Below are 16,698 nucleotides of genomic sequence, written 5' to 3'. Positions count from 1 at the left end.
CAAACTAACTGAATAAAGGTACAGTAACAAGGTATTTGCCACAGTCAGCAGCTCTTATACACGATTAATATGATGGCAAGACAGAACAAATATGTCATATGGCATTGTCAGCTCGGAGACTCAAAAGAATTGTTGTGCTGCCTAGTCAGAAAGAGTTTTCTTCCTCTGTACACAAAAGAGGAGGTGGAGAAGATCAGAGATGAGTGTGTAACGTCCTGTCAGTAACAAGGTCATTATAGATGGAATGCAAACTCGGGTAGGGAAGCATGGGGGAAGGAAATTGGCCATGCCCTTTTAGAGGAGGCATCCCAGCACTTGCCTGAAGTGATTTAGGTAAATTACGGAAAACCTAAATCTGGATGGCTGAACTTGTGTTTGAACTGTTGCCCTCCTGAATGCGAGTCCAGTGTGCTGACCACTGTGCCACATCACTTGGTCCCTTTGCACACCATAATTCCTTTCCTCACTGTAAGTGAGAGTTGTGTCTTAAATGTACCTGTTGACTGAAGGTAACTGTAATGGGTGTGTGTACAAAGTTGAGTTGTGTTTGGGTTCTGTGGTGATGAGACAGGGGAAGAATTGGTTCCAGCTCATAGCCTATTCCTCTTGAACAGCAGTAAGAGGATTATCAGGCTTATTGTGCCATCATTATCAGCAGAAGCAGCAGCAGTAACAGAACCAACAACGACTGGAGCAGCAACACAGCAATGCTTAAGGAGGAGCCAAAGGAAAAATACATCTGTGTCATTCAGTGATAATTTTTTATGGTTTCAAGCCAAGAAGAAAATAAAAATGTGAAAAACCAGCCTGCTAACTCACAGATAAGTCACAATAATATCCTATTTTTAAACATTCAAGGTCTTGGAAATAAAGTTGAAATTCTGGATGAGTCATTGCCACAGAACATTGGCTTAAACCAGAACAATTACAGTACTATGTACCAGAAGGTTATAAATATGGAAACAGTTTTTGCAGATCTCAGTACCATAATGGTGGTACTGTTATCTATGTTTCAAATGAAATAGAGTGTAGAGAACTAGATCTTAGTCGGGCATGTGTAGAGAAACACTTTGAAACTACCGGGATCATATGTGATATAATGAAACTTATCATAGTATGTATCTACCATTCCCCTGACTCAGATGATAAAACTTTTTTAGATAATTTAGACAGTGTACTCTGCTACATAACGAAATGGAAACAGTATGTAACTGTAATTGGGGGAGACTTTAATTCAAGCTTTGATGTAACATGTAACAAACCCAGTGTAAATAAGTTACTGAATATGCTAAGGCAGCACAACTTCCATCATGTAAATTCAGAACCAACAAGACTACAAGCATGCTTGGATAATGCTTTTGTCAACTGTGCTCGTGATATGTACTCCACCAAGGTAAAGGAGTTTGTTTTCTCAGAGCACTCCATGTTAACAGTAAAGTTAAGACATTTTATAAAAGGGGATGAGAGCAAGGCTGGACAAAAGTTAACAAAATCTAATACCTTAATATTAACAAAACACAATCTCATAAAACTAACACACCAGTTGGGCATAACAAACTGGGACAAATTATTTCAAAACTGTGATTCCAGTGCCCAAACAGTTTATGAAACATTCCACAATTACATAACAGGTATCTTAAAAGCCCATCTTGTTCAAAAGAAATACCATAAAACAAGAAAAGGTAAATTTTGGTACACCAAAGAACTGGAGAATTTAAAAAATAAGCTACTGCTGTTGAAGCGCCTTGCCAAAGTAAACAATTCTAATGAAATTAAGGATCTCGAAAAAATCACTAAGAAACTGTATAAGAAAGAGTTGCAATTAGCGAAACTAAGATACAACACAAGTTTCATAAAAAATAGTAAAAACCAATGCAAAACAGCCTGGTCAGTAATTAATACTGTTAAAGGTGAAGTCAGAAACTTCGACAAGACAGTCCCAATACCAGCAGATACATTCAATAAATATTTTGTAAGCTGTGCTGAAGAGAGCAAACCTAAATCATAATAGGGCCGGATCATCATTGAAACACTTCAAAGAGGTATGCCAACATGAAGTTCTTAAAATAGTCAAAGAAATGAAAAATTCATACAGTACAGATATTTTTAATATGTCAAACAATCGATTGAAAGAAATCATACATTACATTGCAGCACCATTAACATATTCTATAAACCTGTGTCTCATAGAAGGTTTTTTTCCTGATCCTCTCAAACTATCCAAGGTAACTCCAGTCTTTAAGAAGGGTGTCAAATCAGATCCTGCAAACTACAGACCAATTTCACTAATTCCAGTACTAGGAAAAGTCTTTGAAGGCATAATATATAAGCAGATGTATGAGTACCTAGAACTAAATGGTATGTTAAGTGCATCACAGTTTGGTTACAGAAAAGGAAGGTCAGCTATACATGCCATAGAGCTCTTAGTGAGAAACATTCTAAGAGCATTTGAGGACCATGCGCACACACAGGTAACCTTATGTGATCTGAGCAAAGCTTTTGACTGTGTTGACCACTCACTTCTGCTCTCTAAACTTGAGTACTATGGAATATGCGATAAAAGTTTAAAACTCATCAAATCATACCTCAATAAAAGGAACCAGGTGGTGAGTTCAGGAAGTCATCTGTCAAACATACTTGAGGTTCAACATGGAGTGCCACAGGGATCTAAATTGGGACCCCTTCTTTTCCTTGTACACATAAATGACTTACCAGGAAATATAGATGTAAAGACATATATGTATGCAGATGACACAACTTTTCTATCTGTAAACCATGTACTTGATAACCTGGTAAGTGATATGAAATTGGCAAAAGAAAATGCAACATCATGGTTTAATGCCAATGGTCTGCTATTAAATGAGGAAAAGACCCAGAATATGTGGTTCAGTCTATCAAAGACTACAAAAATAGAAAAACAAAAGGCAAAGTTTTTAGGTATTGTACTTGACAACAGTCTAACATGGAACTCTCATGTTGATCACATAGTGGTTAGGTTGTCAAGAGTTATATATTTGTTGAAGAGACTGATGTGTTGTGTGACATTTGAGTACATAAGGACAGCGTACTTTGCCTTTTTTCAATCTGTTTTAAGGTATGGGTTAATACTCTGGGGAAACAGCAGAAGAATAAATGAAATTATGGTGATCCAGAAGAAAGCAATCAGAGTAATGGCTAAGGTAGATAATAGTACACATTGTAAACCATTGTTCACTAAATATAGAATTTTAACAGTAATTAATTTATATATTCTTGACAGTGTTAACTACATACTTGCTGAACTACCTAATTTAAGTGTAACAAATGAAAGACATGGCTACTATACAAGAACGTGTACTTCTTTGCTGTTGCCACAAAATAGATTAGCTAAAACTAACAATAGTCATAAGTATATGGCAATTAAAATATATAACAAATTGTCTAAAAATGGGTCAATCAAGCCTGACAAATTATTTAAAGACAGTGTTCATAACTTCTTGTTAACGAATCCATTCTATTCATTAGAAGAATTTTTAGAAATGCCCAATATCAACTTAAATATGTAAACATTTTTTTTGTAAAATTAATAGGTTAAGTGAACTGACGAAGTCTATTGCATGTAACAATGCTGAATGACTAATAAAGAATCTGAATCTGAATCTGAATCTGATGGCCAGATCAGTATCACAATGTCCTGTGTCCTCACTTCATGAGACACTGAAGATAGGTTTGAGATATAATCCAGGATATTGGTGCAAAGTCTGATGCTGAATAACACCTCTCCTCCCCTAGCTGGCCAAATACTGGTGGTCAAAATTTATTCAACCAACATGATTCAAACTGGCTACCTCTGGACTGAGTGTGAATAAATGGGTATATGTTACCAACCTCAGCTATGGAGGCAGGGTACAAGACAAAGATAAATGGTGATTATGAAAAGTGTTATGGGGACTATGAAAAAGTGGGGTTGTATATTTATTCACAAAAGAAGAAATTTGCAGTCACTTATGTGTAAAATAGGAAAAATCTGAAAGAATAAGGGGGACTCATGATGAAGTAATACAAATCTTAATTGATCAGATGGTCATTTACCAGTGCAAGCTCTACAATGAATGTCTTACAAGGGAAAGTGTCCACTTGTTGCAAGGAAGTTGAGGTGATAATTGGCAGTAAAGAGAAAAACAATGATCTTATGACACGGAAATCCTACACAGCTGTTCATACCATAAACACTTTGGGTACAATATTTGAGAAACAGCTACATAAATATTTCACCATTTTTCAGGAGTGCATTCAGGATATTATCAACTAATGTACCAATATTACACCTGATATCCTTTCAGCCATTTTCAAGGTGAACTCACCTATAGAATGGCAAGATTTTTTTACACACTTTCCACTGTGGAGTAAATGCCCATGTGTCAGACATAATACCATTGGTAGCAAGAGCATCAGTCATAGATATCTAGAGTCAGTGCATCAACAGTGCTTATGAAGTATTTGGCTGACTAATATTGATGTCATATGTTGTAATGCCAGGCAGTGAACACCAGGAACAATATTTACTTTGAGAGCACAGATGTGAAATGAGGGGTTACCACATATTTTCAAGCTGGAAACCCTCATCTTGGTTGAGCAGGCTGTCTGAAAAATGATGGAGTATTCAATATTCTGGGGAAAATTCAAGAAAAATATTACATAAATATTGTATAACTGTAGAGTATTATGTGGCATAAGCACCCATCAGAATGGAATCGGAAGAGGCAACAAATAAAGTGATATCACTTGCAACTGATACTAAGCCTATGTAGTCATTAACAGCAGGGAATGATCTCAAGGCCACTTCCCACACTGTATGGTGGCCATCTTGTTTTGGATACCCAAGACATTTGGAGCACGCAGAAGTGCTATAAAATTACAAAAGAGACAAGTGCTACAGAATAGAAGCATATTTAATGTGTCCACAACATAATGAAAATCACTTGTGATCAGTATATAGTCTAGGGTTTTAGGGTGGAGCCTATACTACTAAAGTTATATGGCACCAGCAGCGTAAGAGCACTGGAGGTATTTATAAACAATGTGCTCTTTGTTGTAAGTGGTGACTTAGGTCAATAGAAGACTAGTATAACACTGTACTCTTACTAACTTCAGGGATAATGAGAAACTATCAAACCTGCCTTAGCGCATAAAAAAACACCATCTTGCTGCTGAGAAGCAAATTATCAAGAAATAAAAAGGAAAATTAAATAGCATTGGGTACAATAGCAATAATATACGCACATGTTTTATAAACAAATATAACATCACTTCTTTATGCTAATTTTTGTTTCAATTTGGAAAAGAAGAATACAAGCTCTAGTATATGGTTAGCTAATAGTCACTAACAACTCTCATTTGCTACTTACTGGAGAAGGACATGGTGATGTACTGGCAGAAGACAGAGATTTTTCATTTTCATCTGGAAGTTCAACAGAACTCATTCGCATGTTCCTTGCAGACAGTAGCCTGCGGTTGTGAACAGGGCTTGATGGAGCTATGAAAACAATTTAGATATACTATATCTACTGTTATAGATCAGAATATATCAGTATTACAGCATAACACAAAATAGAATACTTCCTGTGTAGCTTAATGAATTAAATTTCATTTAGACTTCATAAGTTAACATCTGTTTAATAGTTTGGATTCACATAGCACTCATTGAATTCTAAATGTGGAGGAAAATTCTATATTGTAATAGTATATCAACAAATGTGCATGCTCCATAAATTATAAATTTATAGTCATGCACAGATTTAAATAAAGGTAATACCAGTTTTGAAATTTTTACTATGTTCATAAACTTTATAGCTATCATTAAATGCTACTATTAAGCTGCTGTTTTGATATGCTTCTTTATAAGACTAAAAAATCATGACATATTTATGAAGTATTTTTAGAGTTCCTTCTTAAACACCACTTAATCAGATTATTTTCATCACCAGAAACCATACCCAGTATGTTGATAATAATACATATAATATGTAGAAGTAAATCATGTATTAAAGAGAAATTTCCTCTTTGCACACAGCTTAAAAGCACCACATAATGAAACTTCCTTTGAATTTTGTCTTATGCTATGATTCCTGTCACAGACGTTATATGTAATTGTTACAGGAAACAAACAGTAATATAAGAAAAATAAAAGTAAGCAACTAATATTTGAAAACGTACTACTGTATTATCACATAAAGTTTTTTCCAATACTACTTGAAAACTACATACAAAGGGGACTGACTTGCAGTTAACTGAATCTCATACTAATATGTAAATTACAAAAAGCACATGATACAGTAAAGGTGACTGCAGCAAAACATGCTTCTTACTTCTCATACAAATGACGATTTCAAGTGGCATGTAAATACTCCTCCCCCCCCCCCCCCTACCACACACACACACACCTAATGCTGAAATATCTATAGATCAATGAATTACATCCTTCTATGGCAAGGATGCTTGCTATTAGCACTATACATAGTTCTTCTAAGTAAATATATAGTTCTACTAATGTTAATTTGTGAAGCTATATTGCTACATGGAGTCATGCCATTCCTTTTGTGATCATGCAAAAGCTAAATGATTTGCTAAGTTTCAACTGCATAATACCAGTACACTTAATAATGGTTTGCTATTCATCTAACATATTCTCATGATAAACAAATGAAGATAATTAGAAAAGCTTTTTCTACAGTCAATGTAAATACCATTCAAACTACTGCAGAAAAAATATGATGTAGATAAGGATTCTGTATAAGTAGTTACATGTTCTCAAAATATGCATTTGAAATCAGAACTGCTGTTTGTTTAAAGCACATATCTAATCTGCTCCCATGTGGCTACTTCTACTTAAAAAGTATAAGGAGCTATTTATGACATTTATTTCCGGTCCAAAGTGGATTATTTTCTTGTAACTAGATGAAACAATGACAATCTGAGTTAAACTGTAACGTTTCCTACAAATTAACTCCTGTTAGAAATAGATATGGCATACTTGACCAGCATCGACCATTATGTATAAAGACAGTTCTGTGTTGGCGCGGTATTTCTTGGGAGCCTACACAAACAAAAAACTAACTGAAAACACATTTAATAATTTCAGGAGAACTTAAATTTTATAACTGTTTTAGTGACTGAAATTATTCTGAATGTGTAGTAATAATGAGAGTAATTATTAAGATTGTTCCACAGTGGGGATCTTCCCTGTTGCCCTATAATGACAAAGTCCAAAAACAAGAAATTTTCAGGAAAGTTAGAAGTAAGTGAATAGTATTTGATCTTTTTCCCCAGGCTGCAGTCACCAGTTGTAGAATTTCACTTTTGAAATAAGGTAGTGTTTATGGTACCCTGGAAAAGGCAAGTAAAACAAAAAAGAAACCAGTGTCTATGTGCTGTCTGTAAATAACTGAGAGAAACAGATATACATGGGTTTCAATAAAACATGCAAACTATAGTGAAAAGAGATGATTTTTTAAATAGAATAACAGGGGAAATTAAGTCAATGTTACTTAAGAAATGAATCAGCTGTAAAAAAATCTTTTGACAGGTGATGTAAAAAATAAACAGGAAGGTAAAAGAACTGCATAAACTACTAAACTATAGAGGCTGAGAAGGTGGTGTATCCACCTGAAAACATAGGGGGTAATCATTAGTTGAAATGCAACAAAGAACTGTCATTCATGCACCTGATTGTGTTTGTCAACTTAATTAGAGCAGCATCTACTAATTTTATTTAAAATACAGTTTCTTAAAGTTAGTGTCTGTAAGCTATTGTAGCAACCTTGTGTCTCACCATAAAAGTGAACCAAAACTAAAGATAAGGTTTTGTGCATGGCAGCTACACACCAACCTCCTTCCATTCCATGTATTTTAGACTTCTTGTATGGCTTATAAATAAGGAGAGAAAAAGATTAGGACACTGATTAGCAGAACAAGCAATGTGCATGGATTTTCACATTTCATAGAGTTGGTTGAAATACAGCATGTGTATAAGGGCGTGCAGGACTCAACACTGTTTCTTTCTGTAAAAAGAAGTTGCACAAGAGTGATAGATGCATTGCAGAAAGGAATTTAATACAGTATATTTACAGCCATTAAGCACAGACACTGTTATGTACAAACATACTGTTCTTAAGATATTTCTTTTTAGCTGTGTATGATGTTTTTTAGTTGAAATGATCCACTTTTTTAAAATATTTCTTTTGGTTGATGAAAGAAGCTAAAGTATTTAATTATTTCATGTTATTTTCTCAACAACTTTAGTGAATCTTTGGGGCACATATACTGCAACCAATTCAAAATAAATGTTTAAAGGTAAAATGAAACAGATGAAGTACAGTTTTGTTCTCCTCTTCCAGTTCATTTATGGTGCTGAACTGTACAGTTTCATAATAACCTTAGTAAAGGGCCTGCCAATAACAGTTAATATAAATTGTAATATTAACATATACACAAAATCAGAATGAATCGTTATCTAGTTTGTCCATGTGATGGCTGTAAATATACAATAATTCTACTAGAAGGCATCACAATACGGAATAATGACTTTATGATTACACTCAATGCGAGATGAGGAAGAGTGGCTAGTCTGTGGGTCAAGACAGGCTGACTGAGCTGCTGCATGTCTCCGTTTCTGTACATGCTCTGTAGACTCTGGTGAATCTAGTGACAAACTTTTCATGCGTAGATTCAGCTTCTGTCGTCTTGGGCTATGGGGGGCTGCACAACAAATGGTAAAGTTAAAATTAATATAAATATATATTTGCTCCTAAACATAGAAATTATATATTTACATTGTTGTAAAGTCCTTATTTCTGTAGGTGGAGAGACAAAAAGAAATAAGACTCATGCATTCTCTTGCCACTTCATTTCAAAACTTTCCTTGCATAAGTGCTGTGAGTAAGTGGAGCATATCACAACAAATTATTGTGTTTCTTACATGTTGCAGACAATTAAAATATACAGATCTACCAATCAGGCCGTAGAAACTGTGCACAACCCACAAGATCCTTTCTAGGTGGTTATTTGTTCCATAATATACATAAAGGACATTATGATGACTATATTTTCTGAGATATGGTGCAAGCACTACATCAAAAAATAGTTAAAATGTGGCAGGTCACTTGGGGATCAAACCAGGAGTTAAATCTTATGTATTATGAAACCCCAATAGAAATTACAAGTAAAATAGTTATATAAAGTTTCTAAAAATGCTGGTGCAGCTCCCTATTTGTTTTTCTCTTGTTTGATGGATTCATTTGCTTCCAAGCAACCAAAAGATGTTACCTTGAAGTTCACCCGTTCACACAGTATGTTCCATAGTTCCAATGATTAGCAATCCTATGTGATTCACCAGCCTTGGCTGGATGGTCTGCATCAACATTACAATAACATTACCACAATGAAATGGATACAATATTGCAATTTGAACTACAGTATTAAAATGGATGTTATAAAACATATTAATGTTAAGACCTAGACTAGAACATACTTATAGTAATAACACAGCTATAAAATCAATGCTGGAACATAGTGTGGTTGAATAGTAGACTTGCTGCTGTAGTCATGGCATTGAGTTGCAGCTCAGATACTGTTCTATCACCAGGTACTGTTCTATCCCCAGAGAAGAATTCTTCAGTACTGTACAAAGTTTGCTCTTTTAATTTATTCAAAATTTTAATTCTGAATTGCCCCAAAGGTAATGACTGAATATCCTTAGGTTATGTACTAAATAATTTTAGGGGCACCATTGAGAAGCTGTTGCATTTCTTTGTTAATCAATATCTTGATGATCAATAACACTCGAGTCAAAATATAAATACAGAGATGCAGGTTTGACGAACTGATCAGCATTAACTATAGGCAGATTATATGATTTAATAAGAACATTTGTCATAATCTACATACTGCAAAAAGGCTGAAGATTTGAAGGAAAGCAACAAATTTCAAAATATTGTGGTGTTTTTTCTAATTACGCTGCTTGGTTTCTCCCATTGTCAATGTAATACATTATCTCATGACTCCACAGATTATGCAAACTCAGAATCTATATATCTTTATAACATATAGGAGGAATGGCTAATAATATAGCTTTGTAATTTGGTTTTGAATATCTGGATGTTCCTAGTTTCTGCATTGTGCTTGCATGAAATTTGTTAAAGTTGTTACACCAGGATAAAGATCTAATTGTACCCTAGCCAGCAATGCAAGGTGTAGCTCATTATTTTGGTCTTCTGTATCTGGCAGTGTAGATAAGAATCACTTTGTGCAAGTGTGGTGCCACAGATGCCATAATGCAAACAAAATTATATTGTAGCTATACACAATAAATGGCCATAGTATTACCAGGGGTTATGCTACTGGTATAATGTTTCTTGATTGACTTTGTAAGAACATTTGTGAATTTCAATACCAATTTCTCTGTAGCAAAGCAATGATAAAAGCCAACTTAAGAATTAATCAAAAAGTAGTTGTCAGAAAAGTGGGTCATTACTATATCATAAGGTACTTTCTCAAGGACCTTTGAGAAAACTAGATGGAGTGAAATGAGTCTGAAATTGGAGCATAATTAGTTACTTCTACTCATAAATGGGCACTGCTGCTGCATATTTCAGTTTTTCAGGCAACTCACCATGGGCTGATTGACTTCAAAATAATTCAAATTATGTCATCTCAAGATAGCACATTATTTAAATAATTCACACTGTATTCTTAACCTTTAGCTCAGCTACAGGTAAGGATGTATCAACTTGTGTGGCAGTATTGAAAATTTAGTGGAATGAGTTAAATAATGGACTTGTAGCTTGGAATGAAAATGATTTACTAGAACTTATGCAGACACGATAAACTTATTATATTTATCCAAGCACATTGAAACATTTCAGTGTAACCTAATGTTATTAATTAAGGATTAATACAAAACAGTTGATGAATTAAAGGTGATATTGTAACTACTGCAAACAAATTAATCACTGTGTAAACACTGGCAAAGCATGGAGATTAGGTTGAAAACCAAGTAAATATTCAGCCACAAAAAATAATGAGAATACCTCTAAAGCTATACCTATCATTACTTGTGAAGAAACCTAAAATGTTGCAACAAACTCAACAACAATGTTTGATTAATAATGAAGTGACAAAGCATATTATTAACTAACAAATCAGTTTAAAGACTGTCAGAAATTTTTCAGTCCTTGTAATGTAAAAGCAGCACAGAAAAAACCTTAATGGAATTAGGACAAGGCTCCGAATGTAATGGCCAACAAATGGTAAAGAAATAAGAGTGTTAGACATTTACTAGCTTTCAAAATTATCCATAAATTTATTTTCTCTGTTAGCCACTAGAGATCAAAATAAAAATTGTTAATTTGAGACAAAAAAGGTAATGAAATAGTTCTACATGGAACATGTGGAGTAAGTGGGACATTGTGTAATCACATAAGTACCTGCACTGTTATAAGGTGGAAATGATTCTCTAAGAATGTGCTGCTGCTGACGTTTACAGGCCACTGAATTTCAGCTCACAGTTTACTACAGGGTATGTTACACACAACACTTGTAAGTGTGCAAAGATTCTCAAAAATATACCTTTTGTCATATAAATACACAATGAAATTAGGGGATCATTGTTTCTGAACAAGAATATTGTTGTGAAAAGTTTCTAGAAAGCTTAAATTAAGTTTACAATTTGTGATACAGTATGAATTTTGTGCAGAAATTGCAAAATATTGAAAAATACACAATATATTATGACACACTGGAGCCTTGATGCATCAGTGAAAGAGTATGGATAAACAACAGGAAGAGTAAAATATTAAAATCTAGAATTTTTGATCAGACCTATCTGGCGTACACAGTCTCACACAAAGAAAAATCAGGAATTTGGCTTATATGAGTAAATAAATGTATGAAATGCAAGATTTTGTACTTAGCTGAATTTGGGCCACCTCCTACATTAGTATGTCAAAGATGAATGCTGCAACATCATTTCATCACAGGCAAAAGAGCCAGGAAATGCATCTTCCATTTGACATGACTAACAATGCAAGGAGTCAGGGCTACCAGAGGAGAGAGTTGAAATGATAATTACAGCGCCATCACCAGACTCCATAACGAAAATACTTCAAAAAGAGGTAAAAGCATTAGAACCATCATCAGCGCCAGCAAAGTATGTAAAAAAAGATTCTGTTAACACCTTTTCTTCAATTTTTCATGGGATATTTCAAAATGTGCTTTCCAAAGGAGCTGTCAAGTATCACGTCACATTACACAACAAAAAGCCAAGTTCTTGGATCACAGCTGGCATCAAAACTTCTTGTGGAACTCTAAAGAGACTAAATTCAAAATTGAAGACATCTACAGATCCACAGTTCATAGAATATGTTAAGAATTACAAGAGGGTGCATGAAAAAAGTAACTGCCAAGGCAAAATTTGTGAGTAATGATAACTTAATAAGACAGTCTGATAACAAATCAAAAGCTATATGAGGTATTATGAAGACTCAGACAGGAAAAAGGTGTGAAGACCAGGATATCATTCTCTCAAAAACAAAGAAAATGTCAATATTAAAACCAAATTTGCAAAATTACATCAACAATTATTTCATTATGCTCAAAAAAAATCCAACAGATGAACATGAAGTGTTCAAAATAATAAAAAGCTTGAAACTTAAAATAACAGCAGGAGTAGATGAGGTGCCTATTTATATCATAACAATGACAGCTGCAGAAATTACAAGACCCTTGGCATACATAGCCAATTTACCATTTAGTGAAGGAGTGTTTCTGGAAAGAATGAAAATGTTAAAAGCCATTATTCAAAAAACGGCGACAAGCGTAAGATAGAAAAACTATTGGCCAATATCCCTCCTTCCAGCATTTTCCAAAATAATAGAAAAATTAATGAAGCACAGAATCAACAAATATCTAAATGACCATAAGTTACTAAATAGAAATCAGCATGGCTTCCAGACAGGTAAAAATACAGAAACAGCACTAATGTTCTACACTGAACAAATAACCAAAAATCTAGAAAAGGACAATTTAGATTTCTCCAAAGCTTTTGACACTGTCAATCATGGCATTCTTTTAGAAAAACTGGAAGCATTAGGTATTTATGTGGTGGAGAAAAAGTAGTTTGAATTATACCTACAAAACAGAACACAGATTGTAGAACTGGTGTCAGATTAATCCAACTACAAAATAAATTTAGTATCAGAAGGAAAGAGGAGCGCTGCAAGGCAGTATTCTAGGTCCTTCATTGTTCCTTGTCTACATAAATGACATTCACACATCAGATGGAGCAGCAAAGGCCATACTATTCACAGATGACACTAGTGTGATAATAGGTGCACCGAAGCAAATGCTGCAAAAAACTAGTGTTAAAGTAATAAACACTTGGTTCAATGTCAACTGGTTGATGTTAAATGCAAATAAAACAAATTATATGCAGTTTGGAAAAATATGTCAAAATGTAAATCTTGATCTGTTGTTGGGTGGAAAGTCCATAGACAGAACGGCATCAACAAAATTGCTGGGGATTCATGTAGATGAAAATCTTAATTTTAATGACCACATAATGAAACTTGTGCAGAAACTTAATGCAGCCTGTTTTGCTCTTAGAATTATTGCAAATTTTTGTACAGAGGGTGACAGGATGGCATATTTTGGCTGTTTTCAGTCTCTTGGAACATACAGAATACTATTTTCAGTTCCACCACATTTTGACTAAAACAAATCTTTCTGTTACAGAAGAGGGCTATCCGAATAATAATACACAGTTATCCAGAGACACAATGCAATCCCATATTCAACAAGCTTGAAGTTCTAACAATACCTTTCTTGTATATATAAACAAAAAGAACACACACACACACAAAGCCATGTGAGCTGTACTGGTAAAAAACTCTAGAACAGCCTACCAACCAACATGAGAAAATTAGAATAAGAAAACAGATTTACAGTAGAATTTAAAGAAGTTCTACTTGAACAATGTTTTTACTCAGTAAATGACTATTTAGACCAATAAATAATTATGACAATGTTTCTATTAAAGCAAAATTGGAAACACTGTCTTTCAACCCCTAAAGTTTCTGTTAATTTTGTATATCTGATGGACAGCTGTTGAGTGTTGTGAAATCTTTACAGAACTTTGTAATGAATATAAGTGCTTCGTGTTTAGGGAAGACAAATGTAAAGCCTTAGGGCAAACAGACTATGCAGTTACAATATTGTTAGTATACATGTATAAAAAGTTGTATTACTGTGTCTTGTATGACCAAATATTATTCTTTGTACATTTTTTGTACAATTTTGTATGTATTATTCTTTATACTACTTAATGTAAAATTTTGTATGTTCCACACAATATTTATTGTCTATAGATGGTAAATAAATAAATAAATAAAAAGTGATGGCTCATTATTACAGGTATACCAAGAGAGATGAGGGCATCGAGACAAACACCACATTTAGAAGAAACTGGAAAATGAATGGGGTATGGGATATAAGGTCAGTGAAAAATAGACTATATTTTGAAAAGACATATAAAATGCCATTTGGATATCAAGAATGAGCAGCAAAACCTGCTGAACTGATGTAATTCTGAGAAACCATGCAGGAGAAGAGGTACTTAAATAGTTGTTTTTGAAGACAGTTATATGAAATTCCATTACTGTTAACTAGTGAGGGAAAAGTCAGAATTCCAATATGTGTTGAAAGATGCTCTTAACATTAAAATCATTAGAACATACAATTAAAGAAAGTCTCAGTGAGAATGGTGATGAATTTGACAGTGAACAAGTTCAGGAAATACTACAAAAACTGGGAATAGCCCAGAGAGTAACAGTTTCTCAGAAACCTTAACACAATATAGCAGCAAGAAGAAAATGTGAACAATAATTGAGACAGCAAGACCATTCAGACATTCAAATGAAGACGCCAGCATTCTAGAACCAATGTGGGCAGAGTTGAAAGAATGGGACAATAGAAAGTTGACTGTTCAATATGTTGGTTGTTATGAACTATGTGGACAGACAAGGAGGGAAATATAAAACAATTTTGTACTATAAGGTCTACATGCTATGTTTCTATAGCAGTTACGAGAGAAAGGAAAATTTACAGAATGCAGCCAAATGATATTTCGAAGGATGTGATGGAGATGAAATCCATAGAATTTGGGCAAAGGAAGAAAAAAAGTCATTCTTTGCAGAGATGTCTATTTGCTTTAAAGGCAGTTGTGATACTTGTATTGAAATGCACAATGATCAGGGAAGATATTTGACAGAGGAAGAGAACAAACTTCTGAAGACTTGGAGCATGGGGAGGAAGCTGAAAAATGTCTTCTCAAGCAACATCTTGGGAACTAAGAGATCTCTCAAGACTAAAGAAACCATAGTATCTAGACAATTTTGATCCTGACTCCTGAAATTGTCTATGGAAGAGAAGAGCCTGAAAGCCTAGAAGATGCACATAACAGAAGTAGTGTATCACCTGGAAATAAGCTACAGTCAGTGAAATGAGCTAATGGGTAAAAGTCTGAGCTGGAAATTAAAAATGGAGCCAATGACACATTCATACTCAATTCCACAAATAAATGCAAAGCAGCATGGAAAGCAATTAAAACAGAAATAAACTGCCAAAAGAAAGAAAACAGTATACAAATTCCTCCACATATATTAAATGCACATTTTGCCAATCCTGTCTCTGACATTAAGATAGAGGAAGATGTGAGAAAGGCAGAAACACTGCTATCTACAATATATAGAAAGCTGCGTGATAAATTTGAATGGGCATTAGTAATTCCTAGACAGGTCAGTGAATCAATAGCCAAGCTCAGTAACTCCAGAGCTGAAGACTACTAATCATGTTATAAAAAATATAAGAGAAGAAATAATAATCCCCTTAACAAGGGCAACAAATAAGATATTAAATGAAGGTGTTTACCAACATTGTTTAAAAATTTCTGTTATCATACCTGTGTTTAAGAAAGGTGACAAAGATTTACCTAACAATTACTCACCTCTCTCGGTAATCCCCATAATTTCAAAAATAATAGAGTACTGTATCCATCAGCAAATGAGCCAGTATTTTGAATCAAATAAACTGCTACGTTCCACACTGCATAGGTTCAGAACCAGTCTCTCAACTGTGAAGGCAGCAGAGAGAACTGTCACTAAGGTATACGACTCCCTTTAGAATAAATCCATAATTAGTGTGAGACTGTTGGACCTTAAGAAAGCATTTGATACTATATCCCACAATATTATTATAAGAAAGCTACAGTATAACAGAATTGGGGAGAGTGCTCTCCAACTATTACAATCTTACTTATGCAACAGAAAACAAACAGTGCCTATAAATGAAAAAAGATCCAGTTTCTTGCCAGTTTCCAAAGGAGTGCCACAGGGCTCCATATTAGGACAATTTCTTTTTGTAGTCTACATAAATTATTTGCCTTCTTCATTACCTTGTGACACAGCACTGCATGCAGATGATACAATGCTAATTACTCAGGGAAACAACTTGGATGAATTACAGAATAATGTAACAATAGCAATGGACAGATGCACAAGCTGGTTTCAGGCAAATTCAATACAGATAAATAATAATAAGACAGAAGATATTGTATTTAATTTGAATGCCCCCAACATGAAAACAAATCTGTAAAACTACTAGGGATCC

General features: G+C 34.3%; 1 protein-coding gene across 3 annotated transcripts in view; it reads right to left on the bottom strand.

Moving 5' to 3' along the window:
• The window catches only part of LOC124555076 (SH3 and cysteine-rich domain-containing protein), a 981,469-nt gene that overhangs the window by 46,182 nt on the left and 918,589 nt on the right, over nucleotides 1–16,698 (bottom strand). For 2 of the 3 annotated variants that reach the window (XM_047128864.1, XM_047128865.1), the window contains 2 exons: nucleotides 8,575–8,736; nucleotides 5,388–5,515 (listed from right to left, as the gene is read on the bottom strand). In XM_047128864.1, the coding sequence (XP_046984820.1) occupies nucleotides 5,388–5,515; nucleotides 8,575–8,736 (290 nt within the window). The remainder of the gene's footprint in view (nucleotides 1–5,387; nucleotides 5,516–8,574; nucleotides 8,737–16,698) is intronic. The other variant, XM_047128866.1, reaches the window with a different exon arrangement.

The sequence above is a fragment of the Schistocerca americana genome, chromosome X, assembly GCF_021461395.2.
Source record: "Schistocerca americana isolate TAMUIC-IGC-003095 chromosome X, iqSchAmer2.1, whole genome shotgun sequence".
NCBI lineage: Eukaryota > Metazoa > Arthropoda > Insecta > Orthoptera > Acrididae > Schistocerca > Schistocerca americana.
This window is presented reverse-complemented; position numbering and strand designations above follow the sequence as displayed.